At 39.8% G+C, this 17369-nt stretch overlaps 1 protein-coding gene across 1 annotated transcript in view; it reads right to left on the reverse strand.

The window, feature by feature from the left end:
* Nucleotides 1–375: 375 nt before the first annotated feature.
* The window catches only part of LOC128702493 (vitamin D3 receptor B), a 65955-nt gene continuing 48961 nt past the window's right edge, over nt 376–17369 (reverse strand). Inside the window, exons 7-8 of the mRNA XM_070105414.1 lie at nt 11289–11501; nt 376–1256 (exon numbers count right to left, since the gene is read on the reverse strand). Coding sequence (XP_069961515.1) covers nt 1056–1256; nt 11289–11501 — 414 coding nt within the window. The 3' untranslated portion in view covers nt 376–1055. The remainder of the gene's footprint in view (nt 1257–11288; nt 11502–17369) is intronic.

Consider the following 17369-nt stretch of genomic DNA (forward strand, 5'->3'; position numbering starts at 1 on the left):
GGTGTAGTAAATGATGGTGAAAGTGTTTCTTTTTTGGTTCACGCTGCCTCGGTGGGCGACAGCCAGTGTGTTAAAAAGAAAAAAACTCATCTGGCAAGACAATGGCAATGCATGGTGACCTCTTCAAACATCATCTTCATAAATAAAAAACATAACCGCAACACTAACACTCTAGAGACACTCTAGCCTTTGATTATATTAGTTAACCCTTAAACTGTCCAAACGTAGATCTACATTCCTGTGCGCAACGATCCGAACGTAAATTTACGTTTTTGTTTTTTACATGCTTTCAAATGTAAAAAAAATAAGGTCGAAGTGCTACGCACGTGAACGTAGATCTACGTTTGGACAGTTTAATTGTTAAAAACAACTCCTTTCTATTAGCACAGAAGTGCCTTACAGTGATACAATATTGTACTTAATATCTATGTCTTAGAAGTACTTTAACAACGTGTGTGTGTCTACAGTCAACTCTATTATATAGCGCCTCTATATAATGTGATTTGTTTGTGACTAAATAGGTGCAGACAAAAGTAAATAGCATCAACTATGTAGATGAATGTTACTAAAAAGCTGCAGACAAGAATGAATAGCATTTATGATGCCCTTTCAATGTCCTATTCAATTTTTGATGTATTTTTTCAACTGCATTCATAAAAAACAATCACACTATATACAGGAGCCATATAACAGAGTTGACTGTATCTCACAATATCAATTGCCAATCAGAGTCAAATACAGAACCTTCCTTAGGAATTCCCAGAGAAATGAGAATCAGTAAATATAAATTTTGGTTAAAGTTAGTTAGAAAACCCTGCATAGAGTTGGCATTAATATTTTTACACTGTACACTATGTTGTAGACCTTGCCGGAACCTAATGCCATTGTTACACCCAGTGCTATGACTGTTACACCCAATGCTATGACAGTTACGCAAAATGCTATGACTGTTACACCCAATGCTATGACAGTTACGCAAAATGCTATGACTGTTACAACCAATACTATGACTGTTATACCCAATGCTACGACTGTTACACCCTATGCTACGACTGTCACCTCTGCTTCAGGTCGAAGATCTCAATTAGAAGTGGTTCGACTTCCTGTGGGTTCACCTCCAGGAAGACCCTGATGTGGTTCTCGCTGAGAATGTGAAGGTGGGTGACGCGTTCTAGCAGCCGGTGGTACACCGTGCGACCCTCGCACCCTCCATACTTGCACTCCAGATAACGCTTCAGTAGATACAAGTACGAACACTAAAGATAAAGAGAGAGAAAGGTGTCATGAGTAACAAAGAAACTACAATAACACTGCTGGAACATTTCATAACCCACTAACTGGATATAAAGTTTAAGGAAATAATAATAATAATAATAATACAGTGGAACCTCAAATATCGAACTTTCTTCAGTCCAGAAGGCTGTTCGAGTGCCTTTACCGAATGAATTTATTCCCATCAGGAATAATGTAAATTAGATTAGTCCATTTCAGACCCTCAAAAATACACTTATAAAAGCACTTACAAAAATACACTTACATAATTGGTTGTGTTGGGAGCAGTTCGGTTTTTGAGGTTCCACTGTAATAATTAGAATAATACTTCTCCATGGGAAAGTGGAGAAGAATCCTTCCCCCGTAAATCATGTGTGTCATAAAAGGCGACTAAAGTGCCGGAAGCAAGGTGTTAGTAACCCCTTCTTCTGTATAAATTACTAAATGTAAAAAAGAAAAACTTTTGTTTTTGTATTTAGGTCACCCTGCCTTGGTGGGATATGGCCAGTTCATTAAAAAACAAAAGAAGTGAATGCTAGGGTGTTGGGAGAAGTGTTGGATTAATTTATGTGGAACTTTACCCATGTATTAAAACCCTCATAGTGGTCACAGTAAGCAGTTTGATTTTACTGCCTTGGTGGGAATCGGCCGATGCGTTAATAAAATAATAAAATATAAATGCTTGTGTTCCACCATGCTCACAAGATATGAGCCAGTGACTCGAAGTCGCTCAAAATCACAGCTTTAGTGTAAATAAATTGATAAAATATTCACATATTATTTCCAACCAAGAATGTGACGCAAAGACGAAAATGCATTTACCATCATTTACTCTCTAGCTGTCTTAGCAGAAGTACAAAGGCATCACAAACACTAATGATCCACTAAACTGTATCATCCTCATAACAGCCACAAAGTAAGAGCGGTGTACTATCCACCACAACATGACAATGGTTAACTGGTTTCCTTAACCCTTAAACTGTCCAAATGTAGATCTATGTTTGTACTGCTAGTGCTCTATATGCAGATCTATGTTTGTACTGCTAGTGCTCTATATGTAGATCTATGTTTGTACTGCTAGTGCTCTATATGTAGATCTATGTTTGTACTGCTAGTGCTCTATATGTAGATCTATGTTTGTACTGCTAGTGCTCTATATGTAGATCTACATTTGTACTGCTAGTGCTCTATATGTAGATCTATGTTTGTACTGCTAGTGCTCTATATGTAGATCTATGTTTGTACTGCTAGTGCTCTATATGTAGATCTACATTTGTACTGCTAGTGCTCTATATGTAGATCTATGTTTGTACTGCTAGTGCTCTATATGTAGATCTATGTTTGTACTGCTAGTGCTCTATATGTAGATCTATGTTTGTACTGCTAGTGCTCTATATGTAGATCTATGTTTGTACTGCTAGTGCTCTATATGTAGATCTATGTTTGTACTGCTAGTGCTCTATATGTAGATCTATGTTTGTACTGCTAGTGCTCTATATGTAGATCTATGTTTGTACTGCTAGTGCTCTATATGTAGATCTACATTTGTACTGCTAGTGCTCTATATGTAGATCTATGTTTGTACTGCTAGTGCTCTATATGTAGATCTATGTTTGTACTGCTAGTGCTCTATATGTAGATCTACATTTGTACTGCTAGTGCTCTATATGTAGATCTATGTTTGTACTGCTAGTGCTCTATATGTAGATCTATGTTTGTACTGCTAGTGCTCTATATGTAGATCTATGTTTGTACTGCTAGTGCTCTATATGTAGATCTATGTTTGTACTGCTAGTGCTCTATATGTAGATCTATGTTTGTACTGCTAGTGCTCTATATGTAGATCTACATTTGTACTGCTAGTGCTCTATATGTAGATCTATGTTTGTACTGCTAGTGCTCTATATGTAGATCTATGTTTGTACTGCTAGTGCTCTATATGTAGATCTACATTTGTACTGCTAGTGCTCTATATGTAGATCTATGTTTGTACTACTAGTGCTCTATATGTAGATCTATGTTTGTACTGCTAGTGCTCTATATGTAGATCTATGTTTGTACTGCTAGTGCTCTATATGTAGATCTATGTTTGTACTGCTAGTGCTCTATATGTAGATCTATGTTTGTACTGCTAGTGCTCTATATGTAGATCTACATTTGTACTGCTAGTGCTCTATATGTAGATCTATGTTTGTACTGCTAGTGCTCTATATGTAGATCTATGTTTGTACTGCTAGTGCTCTATATGTAGATCTACATTTGTACTGCTAGTGCTCTATATGTAGATCTATGTTTGTACTGCTAGTGCTCTATATGTAGATCTATGTTTGTACTGCTAGTGCTCTATATGTAGATCTATGTTTGTACTGCTAGTGCTCTATATGTAGATCTACATTTGTACTGCTAGTGCTCTATATGTAGATCTATGTTTGTACTGCTAGTGCTCTATATGTAGATCTATGTTTGTACTGCTAGTGCTCTATATGTAGATCTATGTTTGTACTGCTAGTGCTCTATATGTAGATCTACATTTGTACTGCTAGTGCTCTATATGTAGATCTATGTTTGTACTGCTAGTGCTCTATATGTAGATCTATGTTTGTACTGCTAGTGCTCTATATGTAGATCTATGTTTGTACTGCTAGTGCTCTATATGTAGATCTATGTTTGTACTGCTAGTGCTCTATATGTAGATCTACATTTGTACTGCTAGTGCTCTATATGTAGATCTATGTTTGTACTGTTAGTGCTCTATACATAGATCTACATTTGGACAGTTTAAGGGTTAAATCCCTTAATAAATATTACTGTGTTAACACTTTGACAAAACCTCATATTAGAGACCCACTTCCCTCTTAACACACTGTCTGCACTTCCCTCTTAACACACTGTCTGCACTTCCCTCTTAACACACTGTCTGCACTTCCCTCTTAACACACTGTCTGCACTTCCCTCTTAACACACTGTCTGCACTTCCCTCTTAACACACTGTCTGCACTTCCCTCTTAACACACTGTCTGCACTTCCCTCTTAACACACTGTCTGCACTTCCCTCTTAACACACTGTCTACACTTCCCTCTTAACACACTGTCTGCACTTCCCTCTTAACACACTGTCTGCACTTCCCTCTAACACACTGTCTACACTTCCCTCTTAACACACTGTCTGCACTTCCCTCTAACACACTGTCTACACTTCCCTCTTAACACACTGTCTACACTTCCCTCTTAACACACTGTCTACACTTCCCTCTTAACACACTGTCTGCACTTCCCTCTAACACACTGTCTGCACTTCCCTCTTAACACACTGTCTGCACTTCCCTCTTAACACACTGTCTGCACTTCCCTCTAACACACTGTCTGCACTTCCCTCTTAACACACTGTCTGCACTTCCCTCTAACACACTGTCTGCACTTCCCTCTTAACACACTGTCTGCACTTCCCTCTAACACACTGTCTGCACTTCCCTCTTAACACACTGTCTGCACTTCCCTCTTAACACACTGTCTGCACTTCCCTCTAACACACTGTCTGCACTTCCCTCTTAACACACTGTCTGCACTTCCCTCTAACACACTCGTACTTCAAAAGAACCTCATAGGCATGATACACGTTCAAGTCATTATCTTCTTCCAACAAACCGGCCGTATCCCACCAAGGCAGGGTGGCCCAAAAAGAAAAATGAAAGTTTCTCCTTTTAAACTTAGTAATATATACAGGAGGAGGGCTTACTAGCCCCTTGCTCCCGGCATTTTAGTTGCCTCTTACAACACGCATGGCTTACAGAGGAAGAATTCTGTTCCACTTCCCCATAGAGATAAGAGGAAATAAACAAGAACAAGAACTAGAAAGAAAATAGAAGAATACCTAGAGGGGTGTGTATATACAGTATATGCTTGTACATGTATGTGTAGTGTGACCTAAGTGCAAGTAGAAGTAACAAGACATACCTGAAATCTTGCATGTTTATGAGACAGACAATGTTGCAACAAGGAGAAGGCTGGAGGCAGTGGTACCAAGACTGTTATATGGGTGTGAAGCATGGGTGGTGAATGTTGCAACAAGGAGAAGGCTGGAGACAGGTGTCTAAGGAAAACGTGTGTGTGGGAATATTATGCAGTGTGTCTGTAGCTTGGAAATTAGAAGGAGGTGGGGGGTTTCTTAAAGTATTATTCAGAGAGCAGAGGAAGGGACGTTGAGGTGGTCCGGACACTTAGAGAGGATGGAACAAAATAGGTTGACTTGGAGGGAGCACAAATCTGTAGTGGAAGGAAGACGAGGTATGAGTTGCCCTAGGAAAGGTTGGAGGGAGTAATTGAGATTTTGTGTGCAAGGGACTTAGACCTCAAGTGACTGTGAGAGTGTTAGACAAGAGTGAGTGGAGGCAAATAGTTTTTATGACTTGACATGCTGTTGGAGTGTGAGTAAGGTAACATTTACTAAAGGATTCATGGAAACTGGAGCTGTGACTTGACCCCTGCAACCACAAATAGGTGAGTGCACCTCTGACAACACAGTGATGTACGAGTAATAATGAAAGTGTTATTTTCTTTTTCAGGTTACTCTGCCTTCATGAGAGATGACTGGTGCATCAAAAAAATAATAAGACGGGATTTAATAATTCCTGAGTGCCTGATTTTTCAAGAAATACACAAGTGTTCGCATACCAAACCATAAATGCAACAACTACGAAACTATGACTAAAGTCAAACTCAAGAGTGACAATATGATCATTAAGAGTTCCATACTAAGATCAAATATCTAAGATCAAATATCTAAGATCAAATACAGTGGACCCCCGCATAATGATCACCTCCGAATGCGACCAATTATGTAAGTGTATTTATGTAAGTGCGTTTGTACGTGTATGTTTGGGGGTCTGAAATGGACTAATCTACTTCACAATATTCCTTATGGGAACAAATTCGGTCAGTACTGGCACCTGAACATACTTCTGGATTGAAAAAATATCGTTAACCGGGGGTCCACTGTATCTAAGATCAAATATCTAAGATCAAATATCTAAGATCAAATATCTAAGATCAAATATCTAAGATCAAATATCTAAGATCAAATATCTAAGATCAAATATCTAAGATCAAATATCTAAGATCAAATATCTAAGCTCAAATATCTAAGCATAAATATCTAAGATCAAATATCTAAGCTCAAATATCTAAGCTCAAATATCTAAGATCAAATATCTAAGATCAAATATCTAAGATCAAATATCTAAGCTCAAATATCTAAGATCAAATATCTAAGCTCAAATATCTAAGCTCAAATATCTAAGCTCAAATATCTAAGCTCAAATATCTAAGATCAAATATCTAAGCTCAAATATCTAAGATCAAATATCTAAGATCAAATATCTAAGCATAAATATCTAAGCTCTAAGCTCTAAGATATTCAAAGCATAATGTCCTCATGTACAGCATTATAACATAAAGAAATGAGAATTTATAACCTTACAACCAATAACAAACTTGCTTTTACGATATGTTATTCTTGTGGTCATGAACGCGAGTAAGAACCATAACTCAAGGGTGTTAGGTATTATAATTTAAATTTAGGTGCTAAACCTGATTATCCAAGAGTAGATATAATTTACCAACACTTAGGATAGTAGACTGATTATCCAAGTATATAGATACTAGAGAGGTTAAGAGAGTGGTGAAGCAATGTAAAAAGAGAGCAAATGAGAGAGTGGGTGAGATGTTATCAACAAATTTTGTTGAAAATAAGAAAAAGTTTTGGAGTGAGATTAACAAGTTAAGGAAGCCTAGAGAACAAATGGATTTGTCAGTTAAAAATAGGAGAGGAGAGTTATTAAATGGAGAGTTAGAGGTATTGGGAAGATGGAGGGAATATTTTGAGGAATTGTTAAATGTTGATGAAGATAGGGAAGCTGTGATTTCGTGTATAGGGCAAGGAGGAATAACATCTTGTAGGAGTGAGGAAGAGCCAGTTGTGAGTGTGGGGGAAGTTCGTGAGGCAGTAGGTAAAATGAAAGGGGGTACGGCAGCCGGGATTGATGGGATAAAGATAGAAATGTTAAAAGCAGGTGGGGATATAGTTTTGGAGTGGTTGGTGCAATTATTTAATAAATGTATGGAAGAGGGTAAGGTACCTAGGGATTGGCAGAGAGCATGCATAGTTCCTTTGTATAAAGGCAAAGGGGATAAAAGAGAGTGCAAAAATTATAGGGGGATAAGTCTGTTGAGTATACCTGGTAAAGTGTATGGTAGAGTTGTTATTGAAAGAATTAAGAGTAAGACGGAGAATAGGATAGCAGATGAACAAGGAGGCTTTAGGAAAGGTAGGGGGTGTGTGGACCAGGTGTTTACAGTGAAACATATAAGTGAACAGTATTTAGATAAGGCTAAAGAGGTCTTTGTGGCATTTATGGATTTGGAAAAGGCGTATGACAGGGTGGATAGGGGGGCAATGTGGCAGATGTTGCAAGTGTATGGTGTAGGAGGTAGGTTACTGAAAGCAGTGAAGAGTTTTTACGAGGATAGTGAGGCTCAAGTTAGAGTATGTAGAAAAGAGGGAAATTTTTTCCCAGTAAAAGTAGGCCTTAGACAAGGATGTGTGATGTCACGGTGGTTGTTTAATATATTTATAGATGGGGTTGTAAGAGAAGTAAATGCGAGGGTCTTGGCAAGAGGTGTGGAGTTAAAAGATAAAGAATCACACACAGGGTGGGAGTTGTCACAGCTGCTCTTTGCTGATGACACTGTGCTCTTGGGAGATTCTGAAGAGAAGCTGCAGAGATTGGTGGATGAATTTGGTAGGGTGTGCAAAAGAAGAAAATTAAAGGTGAATACAGGAAAGAGTAAGGTTATGAGGATAACAAAAAGATTAGGTGATGAAAGATTGAATATCAGATTGGAGGGAGAGAGTATGGAGGAGGTGAACGTATTCAGATATTTGGGAGTGGACGTGTCAGCGGATGGGTCTATGAAAGATGAGGTGAATCATAGAATTGATGAGGGAAAAAGAGTGAGTGGTGCACTTAGGAGTCTGTGGAGACAGAGAACTTTGTACTTGGAGGCAAAGAGGGGAATGTATGAGAGTATAGTTTTACCAACGCTCTTATATGGGTGTGAAGCATGGGTGATGAATGTTGCAGCGAGGAGAAGGCTGGAGGCAGTGGAGATGTCATGTCTGAGGGCAATTTGTGTGGTGTGAATATAATGCAGAGAATTCGTAGTTTGGAAGTTAGGAGGAGGTGCGGGATTACCAAAACTGTTGTCCAGAGGGCTGAGGAAGGGTTGTTGAGGTGGTTCGGACATGTAGAGAGAATGGAGCGAAACAGAATAACTTCAAGAGTGTATCAGTCTGTAGTGGAAGGAAGGCGGGGTAGGGGTCGGCCTAGGAAGGGTTGGAGGGAGGGGGTAAAGGAGGTTTTGTGTGCGAGGGGCTTGGACTTCCAGCAGGCATGCGTGAGCGTGTTTGATAGGAGTGAATGGAGACAAATGGTTTTTAATACTTGACGTGCTGTTGGAGTGTGAGCAAAGTAACATTTATGAAGGGATTCAGGGAAACCGGCAGGCCGGACTTGAGTCCTGGAGATGGGAAGTACAGTGCCTGCACTCTGAAGGAGGGGTGTTAATGTTGCAGTTTAAAAACTGTAGTGTAAAGCACCCTTCTGGCAAGACAGTGATGGAGTGAATGATGGTGAAAGTTTTTCTTTTTCGGGCCACCCTGCCTTGGTGGGAATCGGCCAGTGTGATAATAATAAAAATAATAGATACTAGCACCTAGGATAGCAGACAGATTATCCAAGAGTAGAAATAGATTACTAGCACTAGAATAGTAGACTGATTCACAACAATCTAGAAGAAGAATATAGATGATGTTTCAATTGGTACAGGATCACTGTCAAAACAGAAGTAGCGTCATAATGTTTTTAATGGACCGAAACTTAAGAGGAGTTTTATACGAGGGTTTTGAGGTAGTCTGCTCGTCAGTCCTGAGTGTTTTTAGTACAGATCAGCCACCACCAATCTGGCAATCAGTTATCCGGTTACATCAGTAATCCGGCACTAATTTCAGCTAGCATAATTTCAAATTTCATCATTATACTGACTCAGAAGTTATGCAGATGGCCGCAAAACTACAGCAGCAGAAAAGTGGAAGAGAAAGCAGCGGTGAAAATGAAGATGTAACAGAAAGAATCTCTATTGATAGGTTAATTAAGTGTACTCTAACCGAACCACTCTGTAATCTGGCAGACTCACTAACCTGGCACACTGCAGGTCCCAATGATGCCGGATTAGTGATGGCTGACCTGTAGTTTTAAGGTGATCAGTCTTTCAGTTTTGAATGTTATTATTTGTAGTTTTGAGGTGGTTAGTCTCTCCACTACAGTGTGATTTTTTTCGAATGTGATTGAAAAAACACATCTAAAAAATAAATAGCACATACTATAAATACCTTTCCTCACGTTATTCCATTCTGGATTAAGTTTTCAAATGTACTTACAAAAACTGCACTATAAATGAAGAAGAGTTTTACAAGACAGACGAATGTATTACAAAATTTATAGATTTCAAATTCAGTGAATCTAGGAACATAACCCCACAAATTTAGGAGCAAATTATGCAAATAAAACACTACAGAAAAAGGCAACATACTCGTATCTGAAGGCATCACTGGGCAATGACTCACGAAATCATAATGACACGATTGCAAAGAAACCATACCACGGGTGAGGTTTGAACTCGCAGTCATAGAGTCTCAAAACTCCAATAATATGCAATATATTTGGTCATTCTTACCACTACAAAATTCATAAATTTCTAATTCGTGGAGTGTTTAAGAACATAACCCCGTAAATTTTCACACAAGCTGTGCAAATAAGTACAGTGGAACCTCGGTTTATGTCTGCCCTAGCTGGATAAAATTCTCAGAGAAAATTCTCTATAAAATGTATTTTTTTGTAAATATTTTTGGGTGTGTGGAATGGATTAATTGGTTCTGTTCTGGACACCCAAAAATATTAACAAAAAATACATTTTATAGACCTAGGTAGTAAGTTGGTAGACAGCAACCGCCCAGGGAGGTACGACCGTCCTGCCAAGTGAGTGTACAACGGAAGCCTGTAATTGTTTTACATGATGGTAGGATTGCTGGTGTCTTTTTTTCTGTCTCATAAACATGCAAGATTTAAGGTACGTCTTGCTACTTCTACTTACACTTAGGTCACACTACACATACATGTACAAGCATATATATACACACCCCTCTGGGTTTTCTGCTATTTTCTTTCTAGTTTTTGTTCTTGTTTATTTCCTCTTATCTCAATGGGGAAGTGGAACAGAATTCTTCCTCTGTAAGCCATGCGTGTTGTAAGAGGCGATTAAAATGCCGGGAGCAAGGGGCTAGTAACCTCTTCTCCTGTATAAATTACTAAATTTAAAAAAAGAAACTTTCGTTTTTCTTTTTGGGCCACCCTGCCTTGGTGGGATACGGCCGGTTTGTTGAAAAAAAAAAAAAACATTTTATAGAGACTTTTCTCCAACTAGGGCATATATCCACAGGGCATACATTCTAAGACCTACCATGACAGTAGTGAACCTTATATTTACATACATACCTATGATAAAGTTTAATTGATAAATTATGCACAATAAGTCAAGAATTAGCACTTTTTTCACTGATGGGATGCACTTCACAGCCACTCTTAGGCTTTGAAGAACTGTCACCATCACTACTTTTGCACTCTGGTGTCATTATTGAGCAAAATTAAGGATTATTTTCAAGCCAGCATAGCTGGCGGATAACTGAAACCTCAGAAACTGAACCCGTGGATACGGCAGTCCTACTATACGTACCAAAGAAAAAGGAGACTACAGTAAGTCCTCGACTTTTTTAAAAACACATTGGGGACCTTCTGTACTGTGTATAACAATATTATACACAATCATACCATACACAATACAGAAGATTCTGAATGTGTCTGTAAGTTGAGGTCTTACTGTACCTAAGAAAAAGGGTGACAAACCTGTTCATGTCTGATGGCATCAGCATGCAAGATGTTGGGTCGTTCAGGGCTGAAGAGGGTGATGGCCGAGAGCAGGAAGATAATGTTGTGGTCCCTACGCCACTCTGGTTGGAAGGCCAGGATGAAGCGCTTGTGTTCTTCGTACACGTTACCTGGGGCAGCCTTCAACACCTTCAGTTTGATATTTTTAAATCTATCATGATCTTGCTGGATCTGTAAATATGACTTTTTTAATTAATAAGAATAACAACAATATTAATTATAATAACAGTAATCCTAATAATTATAATTATAATCATAATAATGATTATTAAAAAAAGTTACCTTAATTGAAGATACAGAAAAATTACAATTAGATATCAAAAAAATCTTCCACTGGACATAATAAAAGTACCATGATACAGTGGTCCCCCGCATACCGTTGGCATCACATAACGTTAAATCTGCATACCGATACATTTTATCGCTAAGATTTTGCCTCGCATACCGCTAAAAAACCCGCTCAACGCTATTCGTCCGAGACGCGTCTAATGTGCGGCCTGAGCCAGCCTCACATGTTCCGCCGGTGGCACTGTTTACAAGCCAGCCTCCGCGGTAACATCCAAGCATACAATCGAAACATTTCATATTATTACAGCGTTTTTGGTGATTTTATCTGCAAAATAAGTGACCATGGGCCCCAAGAAAGCTTCTAGTGCCGACCCTGTGGTAAAAAGGGTGAGAAATATTATCGAAATACTGTGGTACCATGGTCAACTGCTGAAGCTGCTGCTGCTGTAGCACTGTCAGCTGCTGCTGCTGTAGCACCGTCAGCTGCTGCTGCTGCTGTACCACCGTCAGCTGCTGCTGCTGTACCACCGTCAGCTGCTGCTGCTGCTGTAGTACCGTCTGCTGCTGCTGTAGCACCGTCTGCTGCTGCTGTACCACTGTCAGCTGCTGCTGCTACTGTAGTACCATCTGCTGCTGCTGTAGCACCATCTGCTGCTGCTGTAGCACTGTCAGCTGCTGCTGTAGCACCGTTGTTGGTGTGGCTTATTGAGAATACCAAGAAACAATTAACCCCAGAGGGTTAGCCACCCAGGATAACCCAAAAAAGTCAGTGTCATCAAAGACTGTCTAACTTATTTCCATTGGGGTCCTTAATCTTGTCTCCCAGGATGCAACCCACACAAGTCGACTAACACCCAGGTGAACAGGGAAAAATGCCTGGAACTAGTGCTCATATTGGTGAATTTAAAGCCAGCAAAGGTTGGTTTGAGAGATTTAAGAATCGTAGTGGCATACACAGTGTGATAAGGCCTGTTCTGGAAGAAAATGCCAAACAGGACCTACAGTACTCAGGAGGAAAAGGCACTCCCAGGACACAGTGTCTCATCAGTCATTGCTGCATCTTCAATAAAGGTAAGTGTCATTTATTCTTCATTTAGTAGAGTAGTACATGCACAATATATATTGTGCATGTACTACTCTACTATTGTGCATGTATCCTTCTCTTTGTGTGTAGGAAAATGTATATTTCATGTGGTAAAATTTTTTTTTTCATACTTTTGGGTGTCTTGCACGGATTAATTTGATTTCCATTATTTCTTATGGGGAAAATTCATTCGCATACCGATTATTTCGCATAACAATGACCTCTCAGGAACGGATTAATATCGTTATGCGGGGGTCCACTGTATTCAATTATGGTCAATTTTAGTTGCTTGGTGAGGGAAGAACGAAGAACTCAAAGAAGAACACAGAACACACGACTCTGACACAACTATCCCATAGAACACAGGAAACAGGGCAAATCTGACTTGGCAATAATAACATCAAATGATGTGTCAATTTAAATACATAATATTAACCCTTTCAGTCACTTGACCCCAGAAATTAAAAGTGCCAACAGTGTCACGATTTTCAAAAAAAAAAAAAAATAAATAAATAAAATGATCTAAAATGGTACAGAATTTTTTTCTGAAACAACTGACAACAAAAACAAAATCTGATGGAAAACTTAGAGAAATACTCAATCGCAACATAGGCGATCTGGTGAGTTGTCCAAATAACCCACACATAGAAAAGAGGAGCTTACGATGACATCATAGTAAGTTCTTCTCTTCTACGTGCGGGTTATTTGTGTATTGTTCCAGTCACGGTATTGTGACTGAATTGAATAAAGCGTATTATGAAACTCTTTCCGTATGCTATTCAATTTTGGATATTATTTTTCAATTGTTTATAAAAAGAGTGTACTGTAGAGAGGAACTTATAAGAGAGTCTACTATGAAAAATTATCTTCTGCAAAGGGCTTGATGATCCTTATGGCTACCAGCATATGGTAATGTCTGGGGGGAGTGTCACTGTGGGGCCAGGAGCTGTGACATGACCCCTGCAACCACAATGCATGCACACACACACACACATGGCTTTTAATATTATGGGTTTATCTGGAGTATTACTGATAAGAAAGATGCCACTCTAACCCTTCAGCCCATTCCATAATCAGCTTTCCTAGTGGATCAGGGCCTGATCAACCAGCCTCATACTACTGGCCACATGCACTCTAATATACTAAAGACAGCCTCGCTGATTGGAAATTGACTTTAGGAACCCATCTATTTCCCTCTTGAAGACAGCCAGGGTTTATCAGTAATCCCCCTTATGTATAATGGGAGAATGTTGAATAGTCTTGGGCCCCTTACACTTACTGTGTTGTCTCTGAAGTTTCATAGTTAGTAATTTCATCTATACAGGAAAGCCCCGGTTATACAGCAGGTTAGGTTCCAGGCTACTGCTGTACAGGAGGGCCCTGCTTATACCAGGCTATTGCTGTACAGGAGGGCCCTGCTTATACCAGGCTGTTGCTGTACAGGAGGGCCCTGCTTATACCAGGCTATTGCTGTACAGGAGGGCCCTGCTTATACCAGGCCACTGCTGTACAGGAGGGCCCTGCTTATACCAAGCCACTGCTGTACAGGAGGGCCCTGCTTATACCAGGCCACTGCTGTACAGGAGGGCCCTGCTTATATCAGGCTATTGCTGTACAGGAGGGCCCGGCTTATATCAGGCTATTGCTGTACAGGAGGACCCTGCTTATACCAGGCTATTGCTGTACAGGAGGACCCTGCTTATACCAGGCTATTGCTGTACAGGAAGGCCCTGCTTATACCAGGCTATTGCTGTACAGGAGGGCCCTGCTTATACCAGGCTATTGCTGTACAGGAGGGCCCTGCTTATACAGCAGGTTAGGTACAGTGGACCCTTGTCTAACGATAAATTTGCCCAATGAAGCGTTTGAGTGTAAAAATTTTGGCCCGGCCAACGATGAAAAACTCGACCAACGTGATTCGTCCCGAACCTGTCTGTCCAGCCTGAGCGCCTCAGCTGCCCTGCCATCATTGTTTACAAGCCAGGGTGGCCGGTTCCATGCATACATTCGATACATTTTGTATTATTCCATTGTGTTTAGTGCTTTCCACTGCTAAATAAGCCACCATGGGCCCAAAGAAAGCTTCTAGTGCCAACCCTGTGGTAAAAAGGGCGATAAATACTATCATACCATGGTCAGCTGCTGCTGCACCATCGTCAGCTGTTGCTGCACCACCGTCAGCGGTACTACTCGAAGATGTGGAGAGACTGTTGTTGGTGTGGCTTAACGAGAAACAATTACTGAGAAACAATTAACCCCAGAGGGTTAGCCACCCAGGATAACCCAAGAAAGTCAGTGTGTCATCGAGGACTGTCTAACTTATTTCCATTGGGGTCCTTAATCTTGTCCCCCAGGATGCGACCCACACCAGTCGACTAACACCCAGGTGAAGAGGAAAAAATGCCTGGAACTAGTGCTCATATTGGTGAATTTAAGGCCAACAATGGCTGGTTTAAGAGATTTAACCCATTCAGGGTCGAGAGGCCCTCTCCTTAACTTGTTCTCAGGGTCAAAATTTTTTTGGAAAAAAAAAAAAAAAAAAAAAAAAAAAAAAAAAAAAAAAAAAAAAATTCTCATGAAATGACAGAGAATCTTTTCCCAGTCATAATGAGACCAAAAGTATGAAATTTGATGGAAAACTTACGGAATTATGCTCTCGTGAAGTTAGCAGTCTCGACGATGTTTACGCATTGGTGATATCGCCCACTTTGAGCCCTATTTTCGGCCAATTCCAGTGCACTAGTCAACAAAAATCATATCTATTTCACTAGAACTCCATTTCTTTTATCGAATGAGTACAAGAAACCACCCATTTACCGATTTCAACTATCCAATAAAGTGGTCAGAAATTGGCAATTTTGCCAATTTCACACAAATTTCAGAAGATGCCAATTTCCAAATAGGGTCCAGAATAAACAAGACAGACATTCTTGGCACTAAAATAACATTTTCTCTGTTCATTAGTCACGTTCCCAGGCCCCTCTTACATCTCTTTTGCTTTCCACTTTGAATTTTTATTCTGTTATGCTGACTACTGCATTAGTGTAGAAATTGTATAAATAATACTGGGCTCTGGTGGCCTGGTGGTTAACGCTCTCGCTTCACACGGTGAGGGCCTGGGTTTGATTCCCAGCCAGAGTAGAAACATTGGACGTGTTTCTTTCCACCTGTTGTCTATGTTCCCCATCAGTAAAATGGGTACCTGGGTGTTAGTCGACTGGTGTGGGTCGCATCCTGGGACACTGACCTAAGGAGGCCTGGTCACAGACCGGGCCGCGGGGGCGTTGACCCCCGGAACTCTCTCCAGGTAAACTCCAGGTAAACACTTGTGAAAGAATATTAGACTCACCAGCTGATGTGTATTGGATGCTTGGCATTTGTTTACTTTTGAACTTTGGTAAAAATTGAACATTTCTGCTAATTTGAGCTCAATTTCAAGGTACTTTTCATTATGAAACCAGTCAAAATCATCTAAATTTCTGTAATATGTCTTCCACTCTATAAAATGAGACCAGGAAAACTAAAATACAACCATAAATACCATACGAAAATACACTGCAAAGTCAATGTTTTAAACCAAAAACATGGTCGGAGTTTTTTTTCTCATTATGCACTGTGTGCTGCAGGATTTTTTTTATACTGTGTACACTGACCACATAGACCCATTTTTTCATATGTAAGCCTACCAGCTTTCTCTCACTAGATATGAAGGTGCTAGAATTTAGGCGTACTAGTACGTCAATAACCCTGGTGCGTAAGCTGTACTAGTACGTCAGAAACCCTGTAAGGGTTAAGAATCATAATGGCATACACAGTGTGATAAGGCATGGAAAAGCTGAAAAATTCCAACCCCAACAAGTGTTCAATTGTGAGGAAACAGGCCTATTCTGGAAGAAAATGCCAAACAGGACCTACATTACTCAGGAGGAAAAGGCACTCCCAGGACACAAGCCTATGAAAGACAGGCTAACTCTCATGTTTTGTTGTAATGCTAGTGGGGATTGCAAAGTGAAGTCTTTACTGGTGTATCATCACTCAGTGATGATACACCAGTATACAGTGTCTCATCACTCATCAATACTCTTCAATAAAGGTAAGTGTCATTTTAACATTTATTTACATAGTTATTGTGCATGTCTCATTGTTTTCTTTGTAAAGAAATGTATATTTTGGCTGTCTGGAACGGATTAATTGGATTTCCATTATTTCTTATGGGTAAAATTAATTTGGCTAACGATAATTTCGTCTAACGGATTAATATCGTTAGCTGAGGGTCCACTGTACCAGGCTACTGCTGTACAGGAGGGCCTTGATTTTACAGCAGGTTAGGTACCAGGCTACTGCTGTACAGGAGGGCTCTGCTTATATAGCAGGTTAGGTTCCAGGCTACTACTGTACAGGAGGGCTCTGCTTATACAGTAAGTTAGGTTCCAGAATACTTCTGTAAACCAAAAATCACTGTAAAGTGAAACACAGACTTTTATCACTTTTAAATGCATATAAACCTGATAACATGTCTACAATATTATATATTAAATGTAGATCAACGTTTAATTTTTCCTGCCTCCTAATTTGGCATGACTGGCCTGAGATGTCTGATCAGTATAGAATGGGTCTTAACACTCGGTGTGTGCAGTATTAAAAAATTGGGGACCACTTAGTACCTT

This window comes from Cherax quadricarinatus, chromosome 98 (assembly GCF_038502225.1).
Source record: "Cherax quadricarinatus isolate ZL_2023a chromosome 98, ASM3850222v1, whole genome shotgun sequence".
In the NCBI taxonomy this organism is placed as follows: Eukaryota; Metazoa; Arthropoda; class Malacostraca; order Decapoda; family Parastacidae; genus Cherax; species Cherax quadricarinatus.